Source organism: Hoplias malabaricus, chromosome 2 (assembly GCF_029633855.1).
Source record: "Hoplias malabaricus isolate fHopMal1 chromosome 2, fHopMal1.hap1, whole genome shotgun sequence".
Lineage (NCBI taxonomy): Eukaryota > Metazoa > Chordata > Actinopteri > Characiformes > Erythrinidae > Hoplias > Hoplias malabaricus.
In genome coordinates this window covers 12,856,406-12,879,906 of record NC_089801.1, presented here as the reverse complement: position 1 = coordinate 12,879,906, position 23,501 = coordinate 12,856,406, and the positions used below count along the sequence as shown (strand labels likewise).

At 40.0% G+C, this 23,501-nt stretch overlaps 1 protein-coding gene across 2 annotated transcripts; it reads right to left on the bottom strand.

The window, feature by feature from the left end:
• Positions 1 to 2,595: 2,595 nt before the first annotated feature.
• tacr3l (tachykinin receptor 3-like) lies at positions 2,596 to 18,555 on the bottom strand. 2 transcript variants are annotated; one of them, XM_066658490.1, is made up of 5 exons: positions 18,378 to 18,555; positions 13,652 to 13,840; positions 12,483 to 12,633; positions 5,610 to 5,806; positions 2,596 to 4,743 (listed from the first exon to the last, which is right to left on the bottom strand). In XM_066658490.1, the coding sequence occupies exons 1-5, from the start codon at positions 18,545 to 18,547 to the stop codon at positions 4,452 to 4,454; spliced, it is 999 nt and encodes a 332-aa protein (XP_066514587.1). In that variant the 5' UTR covers positions 18,548 to 18,555; the 3' UTR covers positions 2,596 to 4,451. The 2 variants fall into 2 exon arrangements, with proteins under 2 accessions (XP_066514587.1, XP_066514586.1); XM_066658489.1 differs by lacking the exon at positions 18,378 to 18,555 and adding an exon at positions 15,776 to 16,248.
• Between the last annotated feature and the right edge of the window lie 4,946 nt (positions 18,556 to 23,501).

Below are 23,501 nucleotides of genomic sequence, written 5' to 3'. Positions count from 1 at the left end.
GGATTATCTAGTTAGACCAAGTTAGTTTCTGTTGGCCACGACGCTGAAGTTGGCTCCTTATTTGCGGATCCAGATTCAGTGAGCCGCGGTGAACAAAAGGGACTGTTCGATGTGCACATTAATGCTGCGCACATTGATTTTAACGCTCCATGGACAAATGAATAGCACTAAATAGAGAAAGTAACGAACTGTTTACACTCAACACATAAAACTAGCCAAAAACATAAGACATCTTTCTTCCTTTACTTGTTTGCTGTTTATTTTGTTTGATTGTAAAGATCTCTGCAGTTTAAAATAATTTAAAGCATTTTAATATATTTATACAATAATATATTGTATGCTATATAAATATATTAAATTTTGATTTTTTTAATTGAACAGTCAAAATAAAATAGAAAATAGCAGGTAGGTTAAATAAATATTAAACTGAGGGACTGTATTGAAATACCAGGTTGGGACACCACAGTTCTCATCCTTAATACAGCTCTAATGCCATACATAATAAAAAGCTTGTAAATAGTCAGGCGCAGGCTGATGATGTTCTTTACATCATCTGAAAACAACTCAAATTACGTCTTTTTTTTTTACATGAAATAAAATGATAAAGTGGTTCTACAAGACACCGTTTAAGTTCTATTTTACTTTAACTGGAAACATGACATATTGAGCAATTTTGCACAAAAAAAAAATAAAAAAAAATAATGTGAGACTGAGATTCTGGAGGGAATTTGAGGTCTTAGTCTCCCTCTGTAATGAAAACATAGACTTAGCCTGGCCCAAACTGACCTGCAGTTTGTGGATTCAAGTCCCGCTCTGGTGGACTTTGAGGAGTTTGGTGTGTTCTCCCTGTGTCCACGTGGGTATCGTCCGGGTGCTCCGGTTTCCTCCCATGGTCCAAAAACACATGTTCGTAGGTGGATTGGCGACTCACAAGTGTCCGAACGTGTGAGCTTATTTTGCCCTGTGAAGGACTGGCAGGGTGTGTTCCTGCCTTGTGTCTAATGATTTAGGGTAGGCTCCAGACCTATGGAATCAGATTTGTGCCAAAAAGAATCGCACAAAAAAAACGTAAAACTTATAATTTTCAAACAAAATATTCATCTCTGACCTTTGCTCCATGGTTTTAGTGCGCGAGCTCTGAGTTTTGTGCGCCAGCTGCACAAGTTTTGTGCGCGAGCTCTCTGAGTTTTGCGAGCAGTTTTGGCACAAAGCTCTCGCGTGGGCGGGACTTCTCAGTGGTGCCTTCCCATTGGCTAATGAGTTTTTGAGTGACAACTCAGTGCCCAAGGCGTTCGTTGCAGCTCAGTAGTGGAGAGACAGGAAATATTTCAACATTGTGAGTAATTTTACACAAACACGAATTCTCTTTGTACTTTACTGTTTAAAATCCATGAAATACCTGCAAACCCCGACTATAAATGTAGATATTGATGTAATGTTCTGTCTAAATCAAAACATTAAAGATTTTACTGTGAAAACAAAAATGTTTGTCTCTCGTTACCAGACACTGATCCGAGGTGAATGCACTCCGATGTCTGTTTACTCAGAATGAAACAGAATAAATGAGCGTTTATTTGTAAAATATTATTTATGAGTGCTTGATTTTCTGTTCAGAAACCCATGGTGTACTAACATAGAGGGTCTTCCCTTTCCCGTAATCACTGTTAGACGGTTTAATGCTCAAATGTTATTTTGAAGATCACAGTCAATCTGTTTTTAACAAATGCCTTATGTGCATTTTGTTACAGGAGGTCTCAGAGAAAAGAGAAATATCACAGACAAGAGTGTTCCTGCTCCTTTAATGACTACAAATTTAATAAAGTTGTATCAAACTTCTGCAAATTGTTATTTTTGGATTTTGAGAGGAAATGTGAATAATTAATAAATAATTAATCATTATTAAACATACTGAATTATTAATAATAACAATGATTATTAATACTAATATTTATAAACAAGAAGTCGAAATGTTCTAACACTATACAGTTCAAGCAAAAGAACTATCTGTTTAAATATTATGAAAGAGGAAATTATATCAGAGCTATTCAGCGCGTAAATGCGTTATATTCTGAAAAAGCGGAATCCCAAAGCCGAATACACACGCTTCCTGTACTCAGAGTCGTGAACAACGTTCAGGGCACTAAGTTGTCACTCAAAAACTCATTAGCCAATGGGAAGGCACCACTGAGAAGTCCCGCCCACGCGAGAGCTTTGTGCCAAAACTGCTCGCAAAACTCAGGGATCAGGCGCACAAAACCCAGAGCTCACGCACTAAAACCCTGGAGCACAAAGGTCAGAGCTGGATATTTTGTTTGAAAATTATAACTTTTACGTTTGTGATGAATTTTTTTGTGCGATTCTTTTTGGCACAAATCTGATTCCACACAGACCCCACGTGACCCTGAACTGGATAGGCGGTGACAGACAATGAATGAATGAATGAATGAATGATGCATGGATACTGAAAAATCTGTAGGATTCCCCATTATGTTTGTAAACCTGGCAATGATTCTAAAAATACTTCAAAGTCACCTTTATTCATCACATTTATGAAACCAACTAAGGTAAACAACGTAAAATTGAGAAATATCAACCAGCTAACAGTGTCACAAGCATATTTATTCCTTGCATGGCACTAAAAGGCTAAAAGAAGCATTGAAACAGGCCACATACTGCATCTGTATAAGCTAAAAATGTTGTCCTTTTCATAAACAGAATATATATTTGGTTGTTTTCTGTTTAAGACAAATATAACAACAAAATGTACGTTACAGCATCTGAACATACGTTTTTATAAATACTTGACAGCATGCATTTGAAACATTAATGCATTATGAACAGTGGGCCCAAAAAGTATTCACAGGTTTGTGTCATACTTGAAACAACGATGGCAAACCAAAGTGGCATTTATTTTAAAGAGACTAATAGGAATGTAATTTTAACTTTGGCAAGAATCCTTGGGTTTCTAAGTTGGTCCGAGTGATCTGTGCACACTTCTTAATTAATGATCACACCAATGAATACAAGAAAAACTACAGTAGACCTAGTGCTGATTAGCTGGAATTCTCCTCCAGGTTTTATCTGCTCCAAGTGCCTATATTCAATGTCACATATAATTTTGTTTAACAAGTAAAGACATACACTAAAAAGGTACTTTAAATATTTGTCAAACCAATTATATATCCACATAGGTCTCGAAGCCATATTGCTACACTGATGTATTCACTGTACATTCATTATTTCTGACACTGTCAGATAGAAGGAAAAAACTGTTTAAGTTGGACCACAATATACAATACACAATTCTTAAAACTGTCAGCTGTCCATACAATTGCAATAAGACCACTTATGTTGCTATGACACACCATTGTTAGAATTAATCAATTAAAATAAAGTATATTGAAGTGATTTCTTTCTTCCCATGATTCCATGTTTAAAGGCTGTTATGTTACCTTTTATATATTTTATCCATCCATTCAAGGTCTATTCAATTTACATTTCAGTTTATGTACAGTGCCTGTAAGTCAGATATATGTAAGTGAGCTCAGGTTTTATTCTATGACCTGTATTGTGATTAAAGTATTACAAAAAGTATTATAGACTATTATAAAAAATATTATAGACTGAAACGTACCCTACAACAGTGGCAGGGCTAAACTGCTGAAGAAAGTAATATTTAAGTGCCTAAAACGTGCAACCTAATTTCCATATAAACTGTCCAGCCATAACATTATGATCACCTTTCTATAATCACTGTCCATTCTCTGTGCTTCCCTGACCATACAGGAACACTTTGTAACTACATGTACAGACTGTAATCCATGTGGTGCTATGCATATTTTTACCCCCTTTTACCCTGTTCTTCAGGTTCTTCAGGATGTTCAGGAAGCCCACAGGACCACCACAGGGCAGGTATGATTTGGAGCATTCTCAGTGCTCCAGTGACACTGACGTGATGGTGGTGGTGTGTGTAGTTCAGGCGCAGCAGTACTACTGGAGTATGGAAAGTGGACCTGGCAGAATGGTGATCGAGTGTAGAGACAAGATGGTGATCATAATATTATGGCTGATTTTCTATATATTGACTGCATGTACTGGGTAGTAAATTACTTTTGCACTCCGGTGTGAAGGTCTCTTTATACACTTCCATAGAAGAACCACATTTTGTTTCCCCACTGAATGTTTTGGTGTATGGTTGGTTCTACAGAGAATCATTTTTTAAATTAAATGTAAAGGTAAGTTGAAACTTTTAAAGCTGAACCTCCAAAAGAACCAATTTTACATGATTATTCTGTAGTATCAGTTAAAGAAAACTTTATAGCACCTTTTCTAAGAACAAATGTTTTAGAATTTAAGCACAAACTTTATGAGGAAATTGATTTCCAGTAATATAGGCCCTAAAGCAGTTTGCCTAATAAAGTATTAAGGTGACTATTTATGTTCCTGTGCCCTCAGTTGAACTGATCAGGTGTGAAGCTGGGTTCGACATAGTGTCCATTTTTGTCGGTTTGTTGAGGGTTTTCTTTGGCGCTGCCGATCTCACTGTGGCTCAGGGACTTGACACTCTTGCAGTTACCGTGGCGAGGGTCATCGCCGTGGACACTGGTGTCGACACGGGACAGAGTGCACATGCTGCTCTGGTTGCGGGGGTGTAGGCGGGTGGTGCGCAGCTCCAGCTCATCATAACTTGATACATGGATGAAAGGACACCACCGGAAAGCTCTTTTGAAACCTGCTCTGAACCTGTAAGTAGACAAGAAAGATATAAGGTACTGTACAATTTGATACAGTACATTCATTACTGTCACAAAAGGTACAACAGTGGTGTTCTCTTTTCCAGCAGGAGAGGTGAATATTTGTGAGCTTTCAATAACTATATTTCATAGAACTATAAAGTAACAATGTATAACAATAAAAAATAATATATAAGTCCTGGTGATGAAACTAGGCATATAACCACAATGTAAAAATCTACAATTAATACAGAATATGGAACAATTATGTCCCCTAATTAAACTGAATATGTACCCTTGAGGGTACCACCACAGTCCCACCATGCATTTAGTTAGATAGAGGACACTCAACTGTAAAGAGATCCTACTTAACTTCACCTAACCACGAGACACATGAGGTAATAACACTATTTATTTCATGTTTCAACTTAGCTCCTGACAGTATAAATTATTTTACTTGGGTTATGTTTAACTAAATAAAATGTTATTATGTAACTAATGTCTCAAAGTGATATTAATTATACATTATATGTTTGAATAACACAGTAGATCTCAATATATTTCCATGCCTGTCTTTGTATGTAAATTTGAAACATGAGTTACTTGATTTTGACCTACATTTCACTCAGAATTTTTTTTCTTCATTTTATTCATCAGGAATTTAATTGGAGGAAGTTTTTCCCATCAAATAATTTTTAGGCACGTCTTTAGCTACTATCTGTGTGAGGTTCAGCAGAAATAATCACACAGTATTAAATCAATATAAGTTAATATTAAAAGATCATTTGCTTATTAGATGAAGACACTAGCATGACATATTTGTGTCTATGTGAGTGCAAAGGAGAGAAACCCTTCAGGCATCTCTGGGTCTTTTACCTGCCGTTGAGACAGCAGTAGATGATTGGGTTGTACATGGTGGAGCTCATGGCCAACCAGAGTACAGCTAGATAAATTTGCTGGATGGATTTCATTTTGTTCAAGTGCTTATTCAGGCCAGTCACAATGAAGTAGACATGATAAGGCAACCAGCAGAGAGCAAATGTCACCACTACTACAATCATCATCTTTACCACCTGAGGGGAATGAGAGATAGACATAGAGAGAGAGAGAGAGAGAGAGAATCTTAAATTAACTTGTGTGTGCATTTAAAAGGAGAAACTTCACTGAAATATAAGAAAGTACCAAGATGTCAAATGGTTAAGGTATTTCTACACTACACACATTAAAGCAGTAAACGTCAAACTGTTTACCACACTCTGATTCAGATTTTATTTCCATTTCCAAGTAAAAATGTAATCAGACTAGTTTTTCATCTTGCTCACAGCATCCTTGCATACTCATGACCATTCTTCATGTGAAGAAAAAACCACAAGATAATTAAATTGGCATCAGGCCCAAGCAAAGACATGTTCTGATTTGTTCATTGGTGTGCCATCTTGTTATCTCACATGAAATCACAAGCTGGGTTTTGTTTTCTGACAAAACAGAGGCAATGAACAAATCCAGAAATTGCAATTGCAGAAATATTATAACAGAGCAACGTCCACAGAAATATCACGGGTAGCACGGTGGTGCAGCAGGTAGTGTTGCAGTCTGACAGCTCCAGGGACCTGGAGGTTGTGGGTTCGAGTCCCGCTCCAGGTGACTGTCTGTGAGGAGTTGGTGTGTTTTCCCTGTGTCTGCGTGGTTGCCTCCAGGTGCTCCAAACACATGTTGGTAGGTGGATTGGCGACTCGAGAGTGTCCGAGTGTGTGTGTTGCCCTGTGACTGGTGCCCCCTCCAGGGTGTATTCCTGCCTTGTGCCCAATGATTCCAGGTAGGCTCTGGACTGTTCGTGACCCTGAACTGGATAAGTGGTTACAGATAATGATTGAAAAAAAGTTAAGTATCAACAGGCTCATGCTTTTGTGACTATTCTCAAGTCATTGCTAAAACTCTTAGGTTTTCTTATATAAACCTTTATATCATATCCACTGATAAAAAAATCTTGGAAAATATCTGGGCTGTAATAAAACGTGCTCTTAATGTTTTCTCTGTTAGCAATTGCTAGTGAAAAATCTGCTCCATTCACATTAAATGTTAGCATTTCATTACATAATAGTCTAACATTTTGTAAGTTGTCTGTGTATTAACTCTCACAGATACAAACCCAAGCCCCTTAAAGGCTATCCCAAACTCTGCAAAGGGCCTTATAAACTTCTTCACAATAAGACAAAGGAGCTGGGGCTAGCAGAGACAATGGAAGCTTGTCTGCAATTGACAGGGGACCACGTTCATTTACAACATGCCTATTTAATGAGGTGTCATAGGCTCACGAGCTAAAGAGGGCTCACTGAAATTTAATGAGAAAGAATGGTCAGGAGAGTCTCACTTCGGCTTTGGGATTGACAGCTACACAAAGCCCAGAAAGGTTACCAATGACGCAGCTTTCGCAGCAGGTGGGGAAAGGCAGAGGCGGCCTGGGTGGGACAAGAATGGTAGTCAACCTTTCCTGCTGATTTCAAACCAGTTTGGATTTCTTGATAGGGCTCAAGGCAATGATACAAGCTGGGGAAGCTGGTTCCCGATCAGTAGGACCATGCTAGGAGGTGAGGTAGACATATCCTGCCAGGCACATACAGACAAAACAGGAAGGAATTATGCCAGGATAGTCGGATATGTTACATCAGAGGCTTCAAGGTCAGCCTTTGATGAGGACTGGCCAGATCACTCACACACACACACACACACACACACACACACAAGCCAGGTAAAGGTGATCAATAGGCTTGTGTTTGTGTCTGGAATTGGGTAAGATCAGACTGTTATTTTAATAATGTAAATGAACACACACACACACACACACACACACACACACATACATATATATATATATGTGTGTGTGTGTGTGTAATCTGAGGTTTTCTCTTGGGTTTTGCCTCTGCATGCCTGTAAATTCTTGCTCAGATAAAATCATGCCTGACAAGGCCATGATTCCTTATCACACCACAACGCTTGTTGTTTATTTTGGAGACTAACAATGGCCAAGCTTCTATATAAAGGCATTCCACCACTCTCCCCTTAACATTTCACATTGTAGATGCTTTTTTGGTCCCTGTATGAATGGATGTGATGGGACAAAAGCCTAAACTACAGTGACTTTCAGTGACATTATTCCCATTTATTCAGAATTAATTAACATAAGGTTCCTGAGTTTCATTTTCAGGGCAAGAAAACTGACAGATTTTGGGTGGTCTTTAATATTAGTCAGGTTCAGGACTAAATTTTGTATGGTAGTAACCAGTAGGATTGTGTGTTTTTGCTCTATGATACTGTATATTGTTGGTGCCTCCTGACTACAAAGGGTGTTGTGTGGTATGTGACACATTAGCTGGTGTAATGGATTTATCGTTAATGTACTGCAGACCTTACAGTAAACAAGCAAGACTCTGATTATAGAGTCTTCAGACTTCAGTTTTACCATTATGATCTGAAAAAAAAAAACTGACCACCAACAACTGTCTTTGTATAATTCGCATCCTGCGCAAAGGTACCTAGTACAATCGAGACTTTTTCTCTACAAGACATATCCAGGGGAGCCCAGCAGAGGTCGCTGCAGGATTTTGTTTTAAATTTTGCATTTGGCGTTGAAAATGGCAGTGAAAGCAACAGGACTGTTTTCTATTGTGTTCTTATAATGTTTTCTATTGATGTGTTAGTTTTTCATAACATACAGGTCATATTCATAATATGTTATTCAGTTTTCATCACAACAACAACAATATTTCACAGTAACAATAAAATATAACATTGTCTGTACCTTATGGATTCAAAAAAGGGTAAAAAAGACTGAGTTTGTAAAACAATACTCACAAATGTAACAGACTTTGTAACTGCGTTTAAGCAACTACATACACGTAAAACTAAAATCCACAAATGTATTGGAATGCACAAATTTAAAACAACAACAATAATAATTTAAATTCACAAATGTGTAAAAAATTCTTCATTTGTAAATCAAATATCGTGAATATGTGAATCTGTACCTTCTCAAATGGCTTAAAATGTGCAAGAACAAACCATTTTAAGATTCCAAATGTGACAGTGGGAGTTTTTGAATGAGATGTAACAAATCCACACATTTGCCTTCTCTGCTGCGTGTGCGAATCTCTTTTTGCATTTGCGGATTTAAGACCCTGTTTTGACGGCCAATTGATGGACCAATAGGAAACCTTTAGCTGGACCAATCAGAACGCGAGGTTTGTTTAACCAATCGGAACATTGATTTGTTGCTGTCAACCATAGCGCTTTTCCACCAAATAAACTCCGGTTCTTGAACCGGTTCCGTTCCTGATTCTTGGAACCTTGGTTCTTTCCAGTGAATCGCCGCGTTCCAATACATTTGTAGATTTTAGTTTTACGTGTATGTAGTTGCTCAAACGCAGTTACACATTTCGTTTTACGTGTACATAGTTGCTCAAACGCAGTTGCAAAGTCCGTTACATTTGTGATTATTGTTTTACAAAGTCAACATTTTTTGACTCCATAGTTTCTAGGTACAGTACAACTCCTGCACTCTGGTAAAACATGACTGCACAATTTAATGGCTATATAAACATTCTGTCTGTTCACAGATTACTGAGGATTTCATAGAGTGCCACGTCACTGTCCAACAAATGAAAACAGCTGTATACGCTTTCATTAGTTCAAACACATGACAGCAAACCTTCAGCTCTTTTACATGCTTCCACATCACTGCTTCACCAATCAGAATACTCCACAGGGCCTTGTCAGAAGGTACGGTTTGTAAAAAGATGACTTAACAATTTCCCTAATCCGACGCAATCCCACCATAATCTCTGAATCTGAAACAATAGCGCTGGATTATGAACAGAGGTGATAGGAGATGCTTCGTGATCTGTTATGTCCTGGACTAATATCTGCATTCAAGCTCCCAGCTGGCATGAGGGATGTACCCAACGTTATAGCTTTAATCTGTGGGGAAACTATAACAGCAATAACACTTTAGTGACTGAACCATGCTAAAACAGGACAGGGCTTTGTTCACAAGCTTTATAAAATTGATTTTTTTTCTATTTATTCTCATTTCATTCATAGGATCCATCTCTCAGCTATGATAAGAAGCAGGGGTTGAGTTAAGGTGAATGTGAGGGTGTGGACACAATGCAAAATATAACAATCATCCCATTGGATTAATGTTGTTATCTGATATTAATTATGATACTCATGATCTAGAGCTGTTAATTGATTAAAATAATTGATTTTGATTAATCACGTTATATAAACAGTTCTTATTTGCACAAACACAATCCTAACAAAATATTTTTTCAATATTTAATTTTAAAAGCACTTTATTTGGTTATGGTCCACATAAATTTAATTGCAAAGTACTTCTATAGCATTTTTTCATCACATGCATTAAGATTTTGGAATCAGTGAAAAACTGTGTTATCATTTTATTTATTCTCATACTTGCTTGAGGTCAAAAAGCCAAATGGTTTTTAAATAAAATGATCTTTAAAATGGTGGATTATTGATGTCGAGGAATAAAATATCAAATATATAAGATGAGGGCTATGTGAAATGGTTTTAATCTCTGCTTTACAAATGTATCAACACGCCATTTTCAAATTGTCTTTTCCGGTTTTATTATTGTAAGCTATAATATAACTATATATTTCTATACAGGAGGTCCTCGGGTTACGTCAGTCCCGAGTTACGATGTTTCGTGGTTACAACACATCTCCCATTTACTGTATAAACCTTGTTTCAACTTAAGTGGTTTTGCATCATAAACGTCGTAACGCAAACTTCGTGTTTGGTGTGTGCGGCGGAAGAATACACGGTTAGGCGGCTCAGGACCGAGGTGTTTTTTGATAATTACTGTGTTAGGATAGGATAAGTGCTTACAGTATGTTATTTACGTACAGAATGTACGTATGTTCCGAGTTACACCAAAAATCGGTTTACGACGCGACATAGGAACGGATCAACGTCGTAAGTCGAGGACCCCCTGTATCTGCAATTGTTTTTATTGAGTATTAAACACAGCCACTGTTTTCTACAAATCCTAATACACAGAAACTCTGCTTCATAACATAAAAAAATTCAAAATTTATCAAGGTGGCAGGCACACTACAGGGTCAGTATCACCCTTTTTGGCAGAAATCACAGCTTGCAAACACACTCAGTAGCTGCTAAAAATCTTTCAGCTCTTGTAGTTGCTCTCTGCAGAAGGAATGAGATATTCTTGGGTCGTCTTATAAGCACAGCTTGGTCTAACAGCCGATTCTCAATCATGTTAAGGTCAAGGGACTTTGAGGGACTTTCCAAAAGGTTCAGTACATGTACCTTCTGGTATTCCAGGATGCATTTTGAGATATGTTTTTAGTCATTAACCAATTGTAAATATATATATATATATATATACCTTTTTAAACTTCAGCTCTTTAACAGATGGCTTGATATTTGCTTCTAGGATTTGCTGGTATCCTGTGAAACCTCATCAAAATAACATTGAGCCTTTGCAGCATTGATGGTGATTTTCCGGCTCTACACTACCCGACTTGACATGGCTCGGCTCTGCTCGGCACACTTAACACTTGTCACTTTTCCACTGGCAGGGCTCCTCCACGAAATGGAGATTGTGACGTCGCAAAACCCCGTCTCTAACAGGAATCGCTGGCTTTGAAAATCACAACAATGATGCCGGTAAAGTTAAGCACTGTTTACCCATTGTATTCACGTGTTGCTTTAGTTTTTGGACTAAACGTGGCTATGTGCCCCAGTTTTCACAGATCAGTTTTCCTTGTCGCACGTTTGGCTTTCACTGGAAATTTTCATCTGTCATTGGCCCAAGGAGCATTTAAAACTTTTCAAAACACCTTGAGGTAGTTGCAAGTTGTGAGCCCGATGAAAATTAATATGAAAGCTGCTGTAACTTAAGAGATTTAACAAGCGATGGTTTGTGCTGGATTTGGTTTACATGTCACCATTTAGTACCCAATCGGCATGGTTGGAACCCCAGGGGAGCTGGGATAGAAAACATACCCGGTTCCAGGAATCAGGTACCAGATTTGGCCACTGGAAAAGCAAAAGAGCTGTACTGAGTCGAGTCGTATTGAGTTCCAGGCAGTGTAAAAGTGCCATTAGTGTCCAATCTTTTTCACTGGCCACACGGATGAGTTCTATTTTTTTTAATGCTATGTAAATCAGAGTATCTGTGCATGGGATTAAATAAAATGTTTTATGACTGGTTAGCAATAGAGGCTAGGTGTGTACTACTTCATTAAAAAAAATACATGCCATGTTCTACAAGTTCACAAGGGGGTTCCACAAGACGACTGATTCAAACTATTGGACAGTTAAACAGTTTTAAGGCTATGGTGAAGTCCAGTAAGTACAGAATGTTCTGTAAATGTTTTATATGAAATATTTAATGTAATTTTGTTTGTTGGTAACTCTGTGTTGCTGCCATTCTTGAAAAGGTTTCCTTTGAAAAAGACAGCTGTGATGGTTCCCTTTAAGAGTCGCCACAGCAGATCATCCAAAGGAACTTAAATGAACTAATTAAAATGAATGAAATACTGAAGAAATTGAAATAATCTGAAAATGCATCTGTTGCAGTTGCTAAGAGTTGCTTTGGGACACTTAAGGCCTATCTATCCATTTATCTATCCTGGTCCAGCCCGATCCATTAGACACGGTCTGGACACACTGGGAGTATTTGTGTACAATCAAAGTGCCTACCTTCCTCTTGGCACGTAGCTGACCGTGGTAGTTGTCTGATGAGTCTCCGGGGATTTCACTGCCCCACAGTGTCACTCCTACTATAGTGTAGGTGATGCCCATCACCACTAGGGGCAGCGCATACACCAGCACTGTCACTATGATATGGTACCTGTGAAATCAGGAAGAAAGTCAAGTTTTGGCCAGACCACCAAATGGAAAAAGGGGCTGGAGGGGAAGGAGCAAATGATGCAACGAATGGCCACAATGAATCCAGGAAAGAAACTCTCTCTGAATCACACAGAAAGCAAAAAACAGGATCCAAGATTGCACGTGATGGACAGAAAAATAATGAGGATTGAGATGAAAGCCTTCTGGTCATGAAGCAAGGCCTTTCTTGCATTTTCTTGCATTTCCAGGAGCTTTTACCGGAGCTTTTATCTATTACGTCTAGTATTTTTCATCTATTATGTTTTGTATATGACCACGGGAGCAGATTCTCCATAGGCTACTATTGGAAGTGATCAATATCTAACGTGTTATTACCTTAACATACAACTGAAAATCTTTTTTTTTTGAGTAGACGGGTTTGATGTAGTGTGGGTACATCAACAAAGTCCATATAAAGACATACTAAGCTGCAAAATTAAAAATACAGCGTGTTTTGAATTGTTCCATCACACCATAGAACATAGACACACATAGCCGCAGTCCAATGCTGAGGGATACAAGAGGGAAATAATAAAACCGAATATTAATAGCCTGTGTGTGGGGCCCACAATTTAGTGTAGTAACACCATAACTGTATAATTCAGTGAAGGTCAAGTCTTTGTTCATACTTTTATGGTCCTTAAAAGCCAATGCATGCTTCTGCATTGAACCTACACCGTACGTAAGCATAGGTCAGTTGAAGGTTCATGAATGCTCGTAGCCTGATGTGCACCTCCCCAGAAAAGCAGATTAATGCTTCTGTGTTGACATTTGTATCAAGTGCAAATTCCCTACAGTCTGAAATTTCTGTGTTGTGGAGTAGTTCATGTTTCTAGACTTCCTCAATTCAACTTAAACCACGTCCCCTGACTGCAGCCCAATCACAGTCTTTTCTGTCTGTATCGACATGTGATTACATTTTTTTCATGACGGTGCATGGTTAACACAATAAATAAAAGACAAAGTCATCAGTCTCTCACATAAAGGAGTCATCGGCGGGTCTAGGCCAGGCCACATAGCAGAGGGTCCTGCGAGGTAGGGTTCTGATGGTGGAGTAGAAGCAAAGGGGAAAGGCCAGGACCACCGCCAAACACCATATACACAAGATCACCACTTTAGTGGCCGTGGCCGACAGCCTGGGTTGAAGTGGGTGGATAATAGCCATGTACCTGTCACAGAGACACACAGTTTCAGAAAACGTTAAAACTCAGCTCAATCTGTTCTTGCATATATAGTTGATTGTAAGTCAAACAAGCAAATGGAGGCATCTTCTCCAAGGATTCTTCTTCATGTTTTGAAATAGTCATTATAATGACATCTAGTGGCCTGTATCTATCAGAGATGGCTGGCCCATATAGAGGACTCAATGTATGGAGCATAAACTGGTTTATTCAGTTTCTTCACAGCAATGTCATTTTCTTATATAATGTGAGTAGTATTTCAATCAACAGTAGTATATTACCTTAAAATTACAGCTTCAAAATCATTGTTATGTTCCACTGACCTATAATAAGGAGAATGGAGCCTCGTCGTTGCTACACTGTGCTCAGCACTTCAGAAACTGCACTATGTAACTTGGCAAGAAACCACACCCCCCAGTCTTGCTCCCACACTCTACCTGCTGACTTTAGGACAGTGAATTAGACTCTGCAACTGTAGGGGGAGCCCATGAGTAAAGATACATGTTACCTAAGCCCCTTTCACACATTCGTGGTAATCCAGTTTACATGGAGGAGCTGAATGTGTGAACACAATCACCCGCAACATTTGTCCCAGACCTTACCTGGACATTATCCTCTTCACGCCCTAGTAAAAATCTGATTCAGCGCATGTATGAATGGTGGGCATAATATGGAAAATATGTGAACACGTCCTCTACAGTGAAAAAAGATTTTTATATGTCTTTTCAACATTTTACTAACTATTATTAGGACTATTTGGTGTCTGCAGCACTGGGGAAAAATGTGGTGTATATCTGCTTTATGAGTTGGTCTGATAACTTGGCTTGTACACCTTTAGCTGCTGGCTCTCTGGGCTGGAAGATAGGAAATGAAATGTCCCTTTGCTTAGACTTCAAAGTGAGATGAAAATAATATCACACACACTGTTAAGTTTAGAGGCGTCTCTTTGAGGGGGAAGACTTCATATGAAAAAAAAACAGTTATGCGACTTTAATATTAACATTTATTTAATTTCTATTTTTCCAATGGCTCCAAATGTACTAATAATAAATAACTGACTTCAACTGAATATTAGGAAGGTTTTTCCTTCACCTATAAAGTTACTATTTTTTAGACAGTGATCATAGAGTTTTAACATTATGTGGATGATTATTATACATTTGCTCCACACTCACTCAAATAATTTACAAATTTGTTTCATCAAAGGGGTATCCACCAAAAGATTCTGTGGGGGAACGAAAACGTTCCAGCATGCTACTATCACTGTATCAGTATCTGTGATTTAGGAGCAAAGGACACCCCAGAGGACCGTCACAGAGCAGGTATTATTTGGCTGGTGGCGCATTATATTCCGAGTGCTGCAGTGACACTGACGTGGTGGTGGTGGTGTGTTCATGTGTGTTGTGCTGGTACGAGTGTACTAAACACAGCAATGCTTCTGGTGCCACTGGGAAAAGTCCACCAACAAAAAATATCCAGCTAACAGCGTCCTCTGACCACTGATGAAGGACTAGAGGATGACCAAAACCAAAAATTGTGCAGCAACAGATGAACTACTGTCTCTGACTTTACATCTATAAGGTGAACAAAAAAGATAGTGGACAATGGACTGCTTAAAAACAGTTTTTAAAAACTTAAACCATCACTGCTGTGTCTGATCCACTTGTACCAATGCAACACACACTAACATAAAGAATCTACCACTCCACAACCACTCCTCAGTATCAGTGTAGTGCTGAGAATAATCCACCACCCACATCATGTCCTGTGGGGTTCCTGACAATTGTAGAACAGGGTGAAAGGGGGTAAAGTATGAAAGGCAACAAAAAACTACAAAGTGCTCCTGTACGGTCAGTGGAGATAATAAAGTGGACAGTGGGTGTAGAAAAAAGAAGGCGGTGTTACAGCAGGGCCTACTCTCACCTGTCCACGGCTATGGCGGTCATGGAGTAGATGCTGGCGAACACGGAGGTGACGGGGAAGAAGTTGTGGAATTTGCAGTACGCCTCTCCGAAATACCAGTCCCCGTGCGTAGCGTACACGAAGTTGACGAGCGTGTTGAAGGCGGCCATGGAGGCGTCGGAGAACGCCAGGTTCAGTAAGAAGTAGTTGGTGACGGTGCGCATTCGCCTGTGCGCGAGGATGATCCACATCACCACCACGTTCCCGAACACGGCCACCGCGAGGATCGAGCTGTAGGCGAGCGACCACAGCGCCACGCGCCACGCGGGCTGCACGAACTGGTTGGTGAGGTTCCGAGTCAGGTTCGAGCCGCTCTGAGACGCGGCCATGGCGGGACAAAATGAACTAAAACAACCACCAAGACAAGACAAGCTCCGCTTTTCGGTTAGTACTGTTCGGTTTGAGGCCCTGCTGGAAAGCGTGTGAAGACAGAGTCGAAGGAGCTGGTTACAGAGTACGGTTGGATTTTTAGGTTCTGGAGAAGGTGCTCGTGGCGCGCGCGCTCTTCTCCCTCATGTTTCTGGCTTTTGGTTCGATGGGAATGAGAATGTGAGCGCGCGCAGAGTGAGACGAGAATAAGAGAGGCTGAGGGAGAGAGAGAGAGAGAGAGAGAGAGAGAGAGAGGTGGGTAGAGAGAGTGAGAATGAGAGATAGAGAGAGTTAGCCTATGAGTGAATTGTGAGTAAATGAGAGGGTAGAGGTGGGTAAATAGAGTGAGAGAGAGGGAATATAGGGTGTAAGACAGGCTTTGAGAGTTTCTAAGCGAAATAGAGGGTAAGAGAGTGTATGAGAGAGAGGGAGGTAGTGAGATTAAGAGTGAGTGAGAGAGAGAGAGTCTCGGGAATACAGGAGAGTGTCTCTGAGAAAGGTAAATAGAATAAGACAAGTAAATAGAATGACAGAGAATGAGAAAATGAATGAGAGACATAGAGAGAATGAATGTGTGTGTGAGAGAGAGCGTTAGTGTGAATGTGTGTGCATGACTAATAATTTAATATATCATAATATATGAATCTATCTATGACAAACAATAAAACTAATAGCATGCTGCACAATATAATAACCATCATATTTAAAAACATCTGGTTTCGTGATGTTGAGGTCTGGGGTCTGGGGTGGTCACTTCTTCTTCTAAGAACACCAGCATTATTTATTTACATGCACTTTTTTTTAAATCCTTACCCAAGGGTATCTTATAGATCTTCACACATATCTCCTGTAAAATGAATAGCCTAATTCTCTGTGACATTTTGAGTGGAAATTAAACTAACAAAAGGTGGTCTCTGTCTTTTGCACAGCGCTGTGTGTATATGTGTAGGTGACTGTAGTCTGAACACAGAAATGCCACGGTGCACTGCCTCGTTAGGCTCCCCAGGTTCAGCTGGATAAGTGCCTTTCATCCTCAGCCACTTTAGAATTCTCTTGATGCTTCCGCAGGTGTCTGAACACTGGGAGGGTCGCGTTTCTCTCCGTCCCTCTGCCTGGGGGCATCGCTGTAATTAAACAGGATTAAACACCACCGTATTTGCCCTTAATGAGTCAGATCTCCAGAGCTACTTCCTCTCAGTGCATCCACAGGGGGCTTGGCCGTGTGTATGGGGGGGGGGTCTTCTCTCAGATCAAATGCTTCAGTAAGGGATCTTCCGGGTTCTTGAGGAAACCATTTTAAGTATGAAAATGGTAGGTGCAGTTAGTCCTTAAATTGAATGCTTATGGTGATACCCTAAAATTGAGTATAAGCATGTAGCTCATCCAATGTATTTCCCAACTGACATTCCATAAAGTGGGTCGCCCACATGGGGTTGACAATGTTTTTGACAGGTTTAGTACTTCCAGGCCATTAGGTGCCATCGCAGAGTTGGAACTAAGCAAGCAGCTGTAGCACCTGGAAACCAGTACATGCAAATCCACTGACACTTAATTGGCTTAAGCCTGGTCCGTGCTTGAATTGGAGACCTTCAAAGAAAACTTGGATAGCAGCTGAAAGTGATGATTGTGGGGACAGTATGTGACGCTGTCTGAGTGCCTAAGTGAAGTGATAGGGATACTCATTCATTCATTCATTCATTCATTATCTGTAACCGTTTATCCAATTCAGGGGCGCGGTGGGACCAGAGCCTACCTGGAATCATTGGGCGCAAGGCGGGAATACACCCTGGAGGGGGCGCCAGTCCTTCACAGGGCAACACAGACACACACACACACACACACACCTACGGACACTTTCGAGTCACCAATCCACCTACCAACGTGTGTTTTTTGGACTGTGGGAGGAAACCGGAGCACCTGGAGGAAACCCACGCGGACACAGGGAGAACACACCACCTCCTCACAGACAGTCACCCGGAGTGGGAATCGAACCCAATCTGCCCCTGGAGCTGTGTGACTGCGACACTACCTGATGCGCCACCGTGCCGCCCTGATAGGGATACTGTACAAATCAAATCTTCCATATTTTGGATGAGACGCAAAGCCAAGCTTATAATTCTGTTAGCCCCTTTCCATTAAAAGAACTCTGGAGCTTGTGAACAGTGGGAACAGTAGAGAAAAGTATCCAACGTACCTCAGTTGCACTGACCACAGCCCCAGGAAACTCACAGAGGCGGCATTTTTCTGTTTATATTCCCTTATATTTTCCAGTTTTGTTTTCAAATCAGAAATCAGATAAAAGGTCATTTCCCATTTCCGTTTTCCTGTTCCAGTGGTTCTCTGGTCTTTTATCCTCCATGCCATATGTCACGCTCTTGCTCTGTCTCATGCTTGCCTGCATTGTTTTGTGAAGTCTCTTTCTCTGCCATGTGCTCTTTTAGCATATTGCTTTGTGTTTGTTTTGGTTCCTGTCTCCTCCCTTGTCCCCCCCCCCCAACTTGTAATTAGTGTTTCCACCTGTGTCTCCCTTGTGGTCCTGCCTTTTTGTTATCCTTCCCAGGTGCTTCATGTTTATTCCTGTGTATATAACCCCTAAGTTTCAGTGTTCATTTGTCTAGTCTTGTGTGTAGGTCAGTGTTTCTATGCAGTTTGTGTTTGTCTACACTGGTTTGTGGTAGTGTTCTTTTCAGTATGTTCTAGTTTGTTTCTAGTGTTTTGATTATGTTTATTTTCTAGTTTTTCTTTTGTTAATAAGATATATCCCATGCATGTACCTTTGCTTCATCGTCTCCCCTCAACCGTGGCACCATAGAGGAAATTATAACATGCCGTAAATGACTATGTTCAGCTCCACTGCACAATAATTTATTTGAAGCTCTGTGCCCATTCTTTAGATCAACACCCCATAGACGCTATCATGGTTTGTGCTGAAGAACTTATTCTATTTTAATTCCAGCTGGATATTAACCTTCCTGGTTTGGGAGCTAATTTATGTTGGTGGAGAGGCACCCAAAGGTTTCAAATTTGGCTGGTGAATAACAAAGTACTGCTACTCAAATGACCTGATAAATCTACCATTGTGGCTGTTTCTGGCCTTTTGATCGCCACCATCTTTAAATACATTGGCTCAAATGTTTCCTGTAATCTCCTCTCTGCTATATATCTGATGTGGGATGAGTGCACTGGTGTGGATTAACTGTCCTGGCATCCCATAGGTAGATGGACGAATAAATGTCAGAAAAATATATAACCCTTTGCGTGTCAAGAAAAGCACTATACAAATGTATTATCACCAGCCATCAGGGTCTACAAAATACTGGAGCTGACCAGAAAGACTGGAAGGCAGTATGATAGCAGCTGGTACAAAGCCTGGGTGCTCATGATTAAAGACTTGGAATAAAGCAATGGCTCTGAGAATCTTGGAACTAGATCTATATTGTATGGACTAATGAAAGCAAATAATGACAACAGCCCATCTGTCTTGGCAATGAATGGAGATATTAGACCCCTCTGTAATACTCAAGGTTATGGTGGTCTGTTCAGACTATGAATGGTTGGGGGGTATCTTCCTGCCAATATTACCACTCTTACATAGCCGGATTAATGCCAAGGATTTCCTAGTTTTTCCTAGTGTATGTGTTGTAATCTGTCTCCACTGGGCTAAGCTACTGCAACTGAGTTGACTCATTTTTCCACGGAGAAGACACCTTTATAACTTGCTTAAAACCTATAGAATATTGGCAACTAAATCAGCTGAATGGTATAATGCTTCCTACTCGTGTGGCTGCCTACAAAATTTCCACAAGAGGACACTGTGCATTCTATTTATTTTTGTTTAGCCACAGTTTTTGATTAATTTTCTCCACAATTATTATTTGTTTTCATTTCCAGTCTGTCACAGTATTTGCTCCGTTTGCACTCAGTGCCACCATCCTTCAGAAGGTGGAACTAAACACATACTTCTGAGACATGTAAAGCCAGCTCATCACTTTTTTTTAGTCTGCCACTGATGCCACACCACAGAATAGATTAGAGTGCCCTAGCTGAGTGCAAACAGCCCAGATCTATCACATTAGCGGACATATGCACATGGCAGTGATGGTAAGAGTAGGACATCCAACACACCTGGAGACTCCTAGCATTGGACAGCTGAGGCATCACTGTGTGCAATCCTATATGAGAGGAGGACCGATATGAACCTACACTAGCAGGATCTCATGAATGCCCATTGAATGATACTTAGAAAGGTGACAGGGCATATATTTCCTGAAGGATGCATCCTCTTTTTGGTCATTCTGATTTGTTGTGTTTTACATAGGCAACAGCCACTTCAGAATCCGGCCCTGTTGTCTGAGTCTTTCCAATCACAGTGCTAGACCAACATTTACGTGAGAGAGCAAAGACAAGGATTAACAGAGCAAAACAGACATGACATGATTCAGTGTGGAGATATAAAAGTACTGATTTAATATGTGTTATGGCAATTGTCTAAGTGCCACTGGGAAGGAAAGACCGAGTCCCAAAATGATTCTCAGGCCCGAGGAGAAATCAGAGGAATAAAGACACAGAGTGAAGTAGTCACTCCAAGCTATAGTTTATTCAAACCTTTGTTGCAGTATATATAGGACCTTTGTCACGTAGACCAATGGTCGTGTACCATTCGTCAGCATAATGTTTGTAGATGGTTAGGTCAAGTTTTCCACTCAGGATGTTCTTCAGCATATTCATTAGACTTCTCTATTTTATCTAGGGACCTTACTTCTCTAATCTAACTACAGAAGTGCAATGATAAGCACTTTAAGGTCAGCAGATTAAGCACAATATGTTCTATAATTCTACACTTCAATCATGATGTGTATGGTGTATGACAATCATAGAGTAAATTGGTGGGTTATCATCATTATCTCATTACAATGTCAGATTGCATTTTCCCATCACATGATGAAAATGAAAAGAGTTATGAAAGAGAACCAAGAGAAAATGACTAAAAACCAGAAATTCTGCTCCTCACTCTGGCTTCCATGTTGAAGTGAGCTGTGGTTCATTATCATTTTAAGGGACAGGTGCTGAAACTGGGATGTTTAGACAGGAGAACAGTGCTGTAGCGTTTATCTTTTTTTGTTTTGTTTTGGAATTTGGAACAAAGCATGTCAGACATTTCAGTAAGACCCCAGAACTGTGTAAACTTTGGGACAAGAGGTATAATATGTCCCATTTAATACACTATATGTTCAAATGTTGGCGGCACAGTGGGGCAGCAGGTAGTGTTGCAGTCACACATCTTTAGGGACCTGGAGGTTGTGGGTTCACCTCCCGCTCCATGTGAGGAGTTTGGTGTCTTCTCTGTGTCCACATGGGTTTCCTCCTGGTGCTCTGGTTTCCTCCCATGGTCTGAAAACACGCATTGGTAGGTGGATTGGCAATCTGGACCCACTGTGCCCCTGAACTGGATAAGTGATTTTAGATGAATGTTTAAATTTTGGTGTATATTGTATATAAATGAGTGAATTTGGGCACTTCAAGACTCTGTCCACATGGATGCAATAATTTTTTATATTTTTCAGGTTAAGAGGAGGTTTTTGGAAACACTGACATCACACAGCCTGTGTGCCAAGCATGGGCTTGAAGGGGATATAAAGCCCCCAGAATTGGGCTGAGGAGCTCTGGAGTGATGCTACTCCATTCAAAAACACTGGGCTGGGCTGGAATAGAATGTGTTGTCCGAAAATAACCATTCTATCATTACTTCATAGCTCTTGTGGACGTCAGAAATCAAATCCTCACATCAATATTCCAAGTCTCCAGTGTTTCTGGAAGTGCAGAAGCTGTTACTACAGCAAACAGAGACAAACAACCTGTTTGCTTCAGAGTTAGGAACCTTGTTTTCCTTCAGCCTAAAAGAAAAGGTACATAAAAAAAATAATAAAATAACAGGAAACCCAAAGGGAGAAAAAAATAAATAAAAACTTGGCCAGCCTTTCCATTAGCTACAAGAACTCTGTGATTCAACTGGTACTCTAGTGGCCTACGTACATTTTCTCTGTTGGACGCACCAGCAGACCAGCTACTTAAGAAGCTATTATTTCACAGACCCTCATCACAGGCCCAATTTCTCCTCTCATGTTCATAATTTTGCCTTCTGAGAAGTGTTAGCCCTTTTTCTTCCCCCAAGCTGAATTGCTGCCTTCAATCACGATAGCCAACCTTGCCAACCTTCGTCATCGGTGTGAGTGGGGAGATCCATTCCCCAGAGTGAAATAAAAGGAGAATGACAGGGAGAAATAAGGATGCCGTATCTTCTTTCCCTGTAGAGGTCTTCTCCAGTAGTCTCTCATTCGGACTCTGACAGGTTGTTATTTCGGGTGAATGGCTGTTTGAAAGGAACACCAGCTTGTGGCTGTCACAGTGAAGAAAATTCAAGCAAGTGATTGTAGGAGTAAACCATCAGAAGCTTGCACCTGCAGCATACAGGAATATACAAGAATAAGCATGCATGAAAAATAATCAAAGAAAAACAAGCAGCAGTTCTACAGTTAAGGAATTTTAGGAGAATCACACCATGTGTGATTCTGTCTTCTAAGCCATTACAGAGCACTTTGTGAGCAGTAATATTGTCCTCCGGCTGTGGTTTACCATGAAACTTGCAAGAGTTTCATGTCTAATATTCACTTATGAAAATGTCATATATGGTATGAACAGGACTTATGATATTAAGATAAAAACAATGAGAAGAAAAGGAGACAGGAGACACAAGAGAGATGAAGGAGATAAAATAGAAAAAGCAGGATTTGGTTCATCTGGCTAATCTAAGCACAATTTGTGACTTTACTGAGATCTCCACTAAAACTTAAGAAGAGACGTGAGAATGTGGATGTCTTTATGTGAGGAGACACGTCTGAGCAGCAGGAAGCTCCTTTATTTTTACATGTCAAACTACTGAGATATTAACGAGATCTCCTTTCTGATTGTTTAAAAACATAATTTACACCGTCCATGTTATGACCTGGCCTAGGTCAGACCACAACACAAAATGAAATGAGGACCATTTTTAACTGACAGTGTGATGTTTGCAAAAAATATACTACAACTAGGAGTTTTTGTGAAATGTATTGTAGGTAGTTTTCACAATTAGTGAACCAGAAAATTGACTTCAGGAGTGACCCAGGCCAAAACAACAAAGGAACCCCACACTAACTAGTTTAGGTACACTAACTAACCTGTGCAGGAAGACAAAAACAAAGACCTTTGTCCCTTGCTAATCAGAGACAAACCCTTGTTCAACAAACAAAAATGGCAGCCACTCCCTACAACCAGTACT